Source organism: Hordeum vulgare, chromosome 2H (assembly GCF_904849725.1).
Source record: "Hordeum vulgare subsp. vulgare chromosome 2H, MorexV3_pseudomolecules_assembly, whole genome shotgun sequence".
NCBI lineage: Eukaryota > Viridiplantae > Streptophyta > Magnoliopsida > Poales > Poaceae > Hordeum > Hordeum vulgare.
Window position 1 is genome coordinate 612,752,171 of NC_058519.1, and position 9,140 is coordinate 612,761,310.

Here is a 9,140-nt window from a genome sequence, read left to right on the forward strand (position 1 = left end):
TCTTTTTTTATACACTACAAAGGAAACCTGTTGGATTCAAATATCATATCGTACAAACATGAAAAAAAATGACAAAAGCAGCAGCCGAAGAAGAAGAAGAAATCAGGCATATTGCCAATACATTTTTTAAATACCCGCAGGATTCAGATTCAGATGCCGTTTTACACAACTTGCAAAAAAATCAATATAAATTGACCAAAGAAGGGAAATGCTATCTCCGTCGTCATGTGGCTGGCTGCTGTAGTATCTGTCGATTAGCAGAACCTGACTAGTCTAGTGGTACGGGCGATTAGCAGAACCTGACTAGTCTAGTGGTACGGGCGCTCGGACCACCGGAACAAGCAGAAGGTCACGGCGCAGCCGGACGGTGACTCCCATCTTCTCCGTCATGTCGAGCTCCTTGGCCTCCACCCCGCCGGGCAGCTCCCAGTCGAAATGGTACAGCAGCCCGGCGAGCGCGAGCTCCACGTTGGCCAAGCCGAACGATATCCCGGGGCACATCCGCCGGCCCGCCCCGAAAGGGGTGTACTCCATGTCCACCCCCTTGAAGTCGACCTCGCCGTGCTCGAACCTCTCCGGTATGAACTCCTCGGCGGCGTCCCAGTGGGCAGGGTCTCTGCTGATGGCCCAGGCGTTGACGAGCACCATGGTCCCCTTGGGCACGTCAAAGCCCAAGACCCGGCAGTCGTTCATGCACTCCCGCGGCAGCAGCAGCGGCGCCGGTGGGTGCAGCCGGAGCACCTCCTTGATCACCAAGCGCATGTAGTTGAGGCCGCCGAGGGAGTCCTCTGTCACCTCGGGTTGTCCGGCGAGGGCTCGCCGGACCTCGTCTTGCGCCTTCCCCATCACTCTGGGGTTCTTCACGAGCTCGGCCATGGTCCATTCCAGGGTCGTTGCCGACGTGTCGCTCCCCCCAGCGAACAAGTCCTGTACGATTTCGGCACGATACATCATGCATGAATGAAGGACTTTTTTCGATGGACTGATGGAATAAGATGTGTGGATTCATGAGTGAGGTGCTTCATTACGTACCCCGACGGCCGACTTGATGTTGTCGATGGACATGGGGAACTGCAGGTGGCCTTCCCGCTGGATCCTCAGGAGCACGTCGAGCAAGCCCTCCTTGTCATCGTCGGCCGCTCTGTTCTCCTGGTGCTCGCGGACGGCGGCGTCCATGAACGCGTCCCATTCATCGCGGTGTCGCTTCATCCGGCCTGGCATCCGGCTGATGAGCATGGCGAGGCGGGACGACGGGTAGAGGTCCGGTAAGCTCATCCCAGCGAACAGCTTGATCCGGCGCTGTAGAATCATCAGGAACGTGTCCCGGTCCTTGAACCTGCTCCCGATGATGGCGCGTACAGCCGAGTCGGCAGCGTACGCTGACAGCCGCTTGCTGAGGTTCACCGGGGCAGACGACGCAGCCGCAGCTGCCACTGCCCGGAGCAGCCGGCCGGCCTCCGCCTCGCGCCCGGGCCGGAAGGACTGGACGCGCCGGGGGCTGAGCAGCTCCATGGTGCAGATCTTGCGGATCTGCCGCAACTTGTTGCCGTACGGCGCAAAGGCGATCCCCTCTATTCCGACGGGCATACACAATCGGAGCATGCGGCTGATGGGGCGCGTGGCGAAGTCGACATCGCGCGCCACCATGACCTCGCGCGCGGCGTCCGCGGAGGAAGCGATCACGACGGGGAGGTCGCCGAGGCGAAGCAGCAGGAGCGGGCCGTGGCGTCGCGCCAGGTCGCGCATGGCGCGGTGCGGCAGGTCGCCCGCGAGGTGGTGGAGGTGGCCGATCACCGGGAGGGCCCACGGAGACGGTGGCAGCAAGCGGGCGCCCCCGCGGCGCCGGCGCCGTTGCGTCGCGCAGCTGATGCATATGAGAGAGACGACGGTGGCCAGGAGAGGGAGGAGGAGCTGGTAGAGCTGGAAGGACGCCATGCCTTTCGTGGTGGCTGAGACTCCAAGGTCAAGTAGCATTTCCGACTGGCGCTGCCACCCAGATGCAGTGTGCGTGCTCGACAACTTGCAGTTTCAGAACGTTTTCCGAGACAGATCCAAAGCCGTTGTAAGAGCAAGTACAGTACTAGGTAGTATTTGTCTGATGGCTGCTAAGGTGTTCAACGTCAACGAAATCCGAGCTGGAGGGAAGAGAAGGGAGCGGGTGTTTTGTGTGCAGCCCGTAGCACAATAAAGCTGGTTGTAAGGGCATCTTCAACGGCGCCCCCAGCGGGGTCATTTTTCTTATCGTCATCGTTTAAAAAATCCTTTGGTCACATCTTACAATTTCGTTTTTCGTCGACTTGTGTCGAAATTGACGTGGGTAGACCCAGGACGAATCCGACGCGCATGGGCGTCGGGGGGGGGGGGGGGGGGGGGCGCTGAATGAAGCGAGGGAACGCACTATCGACGACACTGGCCGATTTTTCCGCCGTTATGATACAAACCTATGATACTAATCCACGATACTAATCTATGATATTATGCACTACATATGTAGTATCATATGCATGATACTACTATATGATACTCTCCATTACAACTAGCCTAAGACCATCTACATCCGACCCATACGCGCCCGACGAATGCCGGTCTTTGTGTTAGCAAACCCCTTGGATCTAGATCTTGGAGTTCTTTGTGTTCTCCTTATTCTCCCTCTCATAATTCTTCATATCTTTTGTTGTTAGGGTGAGATTTGGAAAAGAGGGACCTGGCAACTTTGTGTGTTCTTGCCATTGCATTAGTTGCATCGGTTTGAGTTCTTCACGGTGATACATGAAAGTGAAAAGACGAGAAGCTTATTACTCTTGAATGTTTGTGCACCCTAGAGCTTGTGTCTCTTGGGTGCTTTGGCGTCATATATGGTTGGTGGTGCCTTGGAGCTCACTCATTATGGTGTAAAACTCCGGGCAAGTGTCAGGGTCTTCAATTAGGTTGTGGAGATTGCCCCGAGCAATTTGTTCGGGTTTCGGTGATCGCCCCCAAGGGTTACCAAAGTGTACGGGTTCGGTGATCGCCCCAAGGGTTATCATTTGTACGGGTTCGATGAATGTCCTCAAAGGTCCCTTAGTGAAATCACGACATCTTGCATTGTGCGAGAGCGTGAGGAGATTACGATGGACCTAGCTTGTGACTTATACGGGCTATTCATCCCTTCCTCCACGCGATATTCACGTCCTTTGAGCTAGCTTGTGACTTATACGGGCTTTGCTAACTATTTAAACAGAATGCCGCAAACCTCACATTTTACTACATCCAAAGCAGAAGAGCTGCTATCTGACGCTCACTATGGGTGTGTTTGGTTGGAGGGATATCCTCCCAGGGACAGGGATAACCACTTTTTTCTGTGGTTGCCATGCGTTTGGATCTGGGGCGAGGAGGGATAGAGTCAACCAGATGCAGGGAATATTCTCCAAAAAAAGGGATGTGGCCAACCGCCAAAAACGGGCGGCGGTGGCAACCACTCTGGGGCGGCCGGCGTGGGAGGGCGGCCGGCGCGGGAGGCGCGGGAGAGGCGGCCGGCGCGAGAGGCGCGACCGCCACGGGAGGAGTCGGCCGACGCGGGAGGAGGCGGCCGGCGCGGGGGGCGGCCGGCGCGGCAGGCGCGACCGGCATGGGAGGAGGCGGCCGGCGCGGGAGGAGGCGACCGGCGCGGGAGGAGGCGGCCGGCGCGGGAGGAGGCGGCCGACGCGGGAGGTGCGGCGCGCGGAGGCGCCGCCGGCACGGGAGGAGGCGACCGGCGCGGGGGGAGGCGGTCGGCGCGGCTGGCGCCGGTGGCGGCCGGCGCGGGAGGAGGCCGACGCGGCAGGATCCCATCCTCCCAACCAAACAAAAAAAGGGATGACCCTACCCTTTCAACCAAAAAAAGGGCTATCCCCAGCCACCTGGTTGGGCATACCCACAACCACCCTAGCCTATCCCTCCAACCAAACACACCCTATGTCAAGATGTTGACCTTTGGCATGGTGCACTCTCGTGGGTTGGTCAATTTTGTGCTCAACGTTATGGCGATTGATTCCTTTGCCATTTTTAAAATCTGAAATTTAGTTATTTTTAAAACTGATCTTATTTTTATATAATAATACATTTTAAAAAAATATGAACATTTTATAAAAACCTAAATATTTTCGGCACTAAAATAAAAAATGAAGAAATAGTAGGAAAACCCGGAATAGAAAAAATGTAAAAGGACCAAACGGAAAACGTTTCCGCAAAAACAAAAACCTGACAAAAGTAAAAGGGGCCTGCTACGCATCCATCGGTGGATGTTTACTAAACATTCACCATTTGGAGGGTCGTCCGATCTACACGTAGCCGTCGGATCTGCTCCGGTCAGGCACCCCATAATTCCTGAAACGATGGCTGAGTTGCAGAAACTTTCGCTTTGTTGCAAGAAATAAACTTTGGACCCGTTAATTCCTGAAACAACGGTCGAGTTCAGAAACAATTTGCTTGTTGCATGATTTTTTTTTCTTCGTCTTTCTGCAACATAGGTACTTTTGCGGGAGAATTTTTTGCAACAAAGGTCATGTTTCAGGAATTTTTACAACAAAGGTCAAGTTGAGGAATTTTTTTGCAACGTTCATGGGCGGCTGACGGCGGCCAGATGGTCAGAACATAAATCTATAGTAGACCACTGCAACATCGTACATGTTTCATAAACATAGTCTTTGTTGCAGAACCGCATAGTCACTTGGACGCGTGTCTTACGGGGGAGGTGGCTGATGCGGCCATTATAATCCGCCGGCTGATGGTTAGCTTTTCCCAAAGTAAAAACCACTACAGAAACAGAATAATCTTTACCTAATAATAAAGAGGCTATCGCTTCCGTCGGAAAACCCACCGAGGTGATTTTACAAAAAAGCCCTTACTGTTTATGACATTAAACTCGTAGTATATATTAAATATTTTTTTAAATACTCATATCTTTTAAACCGTAACTCCAAATTTCACATATTATACATGAAATTTGATTAGAAAAATATGTAGAATTTAAATATGATATTATTTTATCTGTTAAACGTTTAATAAAAATACTATCTAGGGTGCAATCTTAATAAATAAGTCATTATTCGTCTTTCTTTCATACCGGTACTCATTCGGGTTGGGAATAAACACGTCAACAAAATCAGGATTAGAGACGAAACCGAAGGTCACTTGACTGATTCTTTCTACGTATTAAATCTACATGCAAGCCATGTTAAAATAGAAGACCTGTGAAATTTTGAACTGCATTTTTGTAGGATAAAACCATCTTTATTTGTATCGTAACTATAAATTCTCAAATTATAGACATTTTTTATAAATTAAGAGCGTGTGCCGTGTAGTATTTCTTTCTCCCGTTGCAACGCATGGGCCCTTTTGCTATAATAATAAAGAGGCTAACGCTTCCGTCGGAAAACCCACCGCGCCATTTTTATAAAAAAAGCCCCTGTAATTTTTGTTATTCAACCCGCGCTCCATCATTTATCTGCAACGCAAAAGAAAAAAACGATTCGCTGCAAAAATTATACCCGTACACATCGCCTCCTCTTGTCGACCCTGGGCCACCCTGGCCTGTGCCCAGGTCGCCGCCACACCACTCGCCGCCGCGGCCGACCTCAACCGCCACCGCTGCCGATCTCAACCCACTCGCCTCCCCGGCCGTACCTCTCGCCGCTCACTGCCCCCGTTGCGGCGCTCGAGCGCATCGCGTCGACCCTGGTCCACCATGGCCTGCGCCCAGGCCGCTGCCACACCACTCGCCGCCGCGGCCGACCTCAACCACCACTGCCGTCGATCTCAACCCACCCGCCTCCGCGGCCGTACCTCTGCCCGCTTGCTGCCTCCGTTTCGGCGCTCGAGCACAGCTTCTGGATCAAATCAACGCGACAGCTACAGTGGCTGGGGATGATGCGTCTGCTCGATACAGAACGACGGCGGCGCGCGGATAAGGCGTGGAGGAGCGAAGTACTTGCAGGTGGAGGCAGGCCTCCATGGCTCACACGGGGAACTCCGAGGTTATGGCGCGGCAACGGCGACTCCTTATGGCCAGATAGAGACGCCTAACCCTTGCTCCCCTCATCGTATCCCCTCCTCCGGCAGAAACTCATCATCTCGTGAGATCCCCTCCCCATGCCTCCAACCGTGTGCCAAACACCGGCAAGAAATTTTGTTTTGTGGGGATTTGTTTGCTGATGAATGAATGTATTGAATGTAAGATTGCATTGTCGTAGAGACATAGAATGAAACACCACCTTCAGTTTGTCATCTGATCCCACATTCTCTACCCCATGAGTGAAATAAGATAACAGTCCATTGATAAATTCACGTAGTCTCTTTGTTTTGCTTTGCTTGTTCCGCTTAATTTCTCATCATGGTGAAATTAACAATGGACGGGTTGATTTCTCAACAAAATAGGATAGGACTGACTAAATTAGTTAGTTAACTTATTATTTTAATAAATCAAAATGATTATAAAAAGATTAAAAGCGTGTGGTATTTTTTTTCTCCCGTTGCAACGCACGGACCCTTTTGCTAGTAAACATCCAAAGAGAGCATTTTTTTTCAGAATATAAAACCGAAAAAAAGACCCAAACATGTCAGAAACCAGAACTAGACCTACCCGAATTGGGCCGGGCCATTGTCTCTGGCTGCGTGTGCACGCAATTGGTCGACAAGTTTTTCGGCAATAAAAAACGGCAAACTGGATCTGCCTCTAAACTCTAAAGCCCTCCCGTAAAAGGTCCCCTTTCAAAACCCTAGACTCTCAAACCGCCGGACAGCCGCCACCCCCGACCCAGCAGCAACTCAACCGACCCCCACCCCCCACCCTCGTCACCCATGGCGGCGCGCGAGAGCCAGGGCGACCCGCACCGCCGGGAGCCTGGCCAGCGCCGCCCCATGTGCGCCGTCTGCACCAAGCCCCTCCGCGTCTGCCTCTGCGGCCGCCTCCGCGGCCCCCCGCTGGACACCACCGTCGGCGTCACCGTGCTGCAGCACACCATGGAGGTCCAGCACCCGCTCAGCTCCATCCGCGTTGCCCGCCTCGGCCTCCGCAACCTCGTCGTCACCCAGGTCACCGACGTCAACCACCGCGCCAGCTTCCTCCTCAGGACGCTCGGCGGCGCCGCGGCCTCGAATCTTGCAGACGGAGAAACTGATCTTGCCGCCGCCCATGCCGGAAGTCATGACGGTTCCGTTGTTCCTCGGCAGACTGGCATGCCAGATGGTGATATTTTGGTGTCTGGCCAAGGCAAAAGATTGAATCATGCAAAGTCCGGTGATCTTGGAAATATGGGGATCAGTCCTTGCAGTGGTCATTTGGGTGTGGAAGATGCCAGTGTTGCAATCTCTAGGCAAGTTACTGGTGAAGGGTTGGATAATGGGGACATAAGCAATGGTGTTTCCTCTGACTTGGATACACAAGTTGCTGGCAGCGTTGAGTGTGACTCTAATGGCGTTGAGTGTTTCAGATTCGAGAAGGCGAGAAGAAATGAGCACGCTGGAGATTTTGAAAGGCCAGCCTCTGCGGCAAATCAGTCTGAAGGCTATGTAGTCAATGATGTTAAGGGTGAAGGCCAACACAGAAGTGAGACAGGTGAGACAAATAAGGTACATGCTGATCTGCCTCACCCTTTAGTTGAAACTGCCCCAGTTAATGGTATATGCTCTGAAAATGTTGAAGTCGCTGCTGCTACTACTGGAGAAGGTTGGACGGTGGAAACTATGGAGAAGTGCTCTGTTGCTTATACAGAAAAAGAACTCAGGATTGACATTGAGCGCGGCGTAAAGCCCAAAATCAGATGGTTGTCCAGAGGTTCTGTTGGTAAAGGAGCTGTCTCCAACGGCTTTACTGTCATGAAAATACAAAAGAACAAGTCCAGACGCACAGGTGAAGTCTCGGAGTTTGAGGAATTCTCCATCACCATACCCCCACATGCAGCTCTGCTATTTCCATGCCAGCGTGCAATCAGCCTTGATGCTTTAGATTGTCAGGTGAAACATTTGATTGTGTTGGATGGCACCTGGGCAAAGGCACAGCGGATGTACCATGAGAATCCATGGCTACAACTTCTACCACACGTGAAGCTAGAATCAGATAAGCTTAGCTTGTACAGCGAGGTGAGGCAGGAGCCAAAGGCTGGGTGCTTGTCGACCATTGAAAGCATGGTTATCGCCATGAAAAAACTTGGAGAGGATGAGATGGGTTTGGATGATGTTCTGTCTGTTTTTGAGTCAATGATTACTGATCAGCGGCGTTTCAAGGAAGAGAACTGGAAACCAAAACTAAAGTCATAGTATTGGCTCCTACTGTTTTGATCTAATTTTTGACCGGTGTTTTGATCTAATTTTTGTTGGCTGACTTCTGGATGCATTTTCAGTCCAGATGTTTTCTGTATCATCATTTCATACTGAGTGATTAAACTGGCCAGCATTTCTGGACAGTGTTTTTGTTCGCCTCCACTTTCAGAGCTGCAAGGACGGAGCATATATCATCCCTGTTTTCAGTGTAACTATTTCCCCATAACCACTGAGCTGGTGTGTATTTGATGACTCTGAACATGATGAGTTTGTTCCTCCTTCATGCAACTATTAGTTGGATAAAATCAAAGAATTACCACTGAAGAGATGAGTGTTTGGTGTTAAAAAGAGAGTCAGTTTCCTGCAATGAATCAGTTTTTCTTGACGATATCTACAAACTTTCATGTCAACAAAGCCAAGAGTAAAGTGCTTATATTCCTCTCCACATCTTCAATTTTTTGGTGGAAACATGTACTATTATCGTGTATACTCTACTATCACTCTCTTCCACATCTGCTTTATGCGTCTCGACATATTATTTCAGTTGGTTTCATATTTTTTTTTGCAAGTTCTGTATGCAATGTGGCGTCTGCTTGAAAATCATGTCAATTTTCACAAGCATACTAGCGAACCTGCTATGACTTGCATGTTCTATTTGATTAACCCATACACAACATACAGCAGAAAACATACTAGTATTAGATTGTTGTTTAGCAAGCAGTTTCTCACACACACACACACACACACACGCACGGCCCTTTTCAGACTTGTTATTGAACTGTATAATCATGTAACTGTCTCGAGGGGACATCAGTATTTTCCCGAACTTGCGACTTATGTCCTGATGTATACTCCCTATGTAT

The 9,140-nt window shown here is 51.0% G+C and overlaps 2 protein-coding genes across 2 annotated transcripts; one reads left to right on the plus strand and one right to left on the minus strand.

Moving 5' to 3' along the window:
* Positions 1 to 303: 303 nt before the first annotated feature.
* Positions 304 to 2,065, minus strand: LOC123430799 (desmethyl-deoxy-podophyllotoxin synthase-like). The gene is made up of 2 exons (XM_045114634.1): positions 1,033 to 2,065; positions 304 to 927 (listed from the first exon to the last, which is right to left on the minus strand). Exons 1-2 carry the CDS (start codon positions 1,972 to 1,974, stop codon positions 304 to 306), a joined length of 1,566 nt encoding a protein of 521 aa, XP_044970569.1. The 5' UTR covers positions 1,975 to 2,065.
* A 4,751-nt stretch (positions 2,066 to 6,816) lies between these two features.
* On the plus strand, positions 6,817 to 8,830 carry LOC123430800. Its single transcript, XM_045114635.1, has one exon. The coding sequence runs from the start codon at positions 6,817 to 6,819 to the stop codon at positions 8,272 to 8,274; it is 1,458 nt and encodes a 485-aa protein (XP_044970570.1). The 3' UTR covers positions 8,275 to 8,830.
* The last annotated feature ends 310 nt before the right edge of the window (positions 8,831 to 9,140 follow it).

Excerpts from the sequence above, each read along its gene's own strand:
- LOC123430799 (XM_045114634.1), bottom strand. The coding sequence starts at position 1,974 with ATGCTACTTGACCTTGGAGTCTCAGCCACCACGAAAGGCATGGCGTCC. Across the intron at positions 928-1,032 it reads ACATCAAGTCGGCCGTCGGG|GACTTGTTCGCTGGGGGGAG; the intron begins GTACGTAATGAA and ends GAAATCGTACAG.
- LOC123430800 (XM_045114635.1), top strand. The coding sequence starts at position 6,817 with ATGGCGGCGCGCGAGAGCCAGGGCGACCCGCACCGCCGGGAGCCTGGC.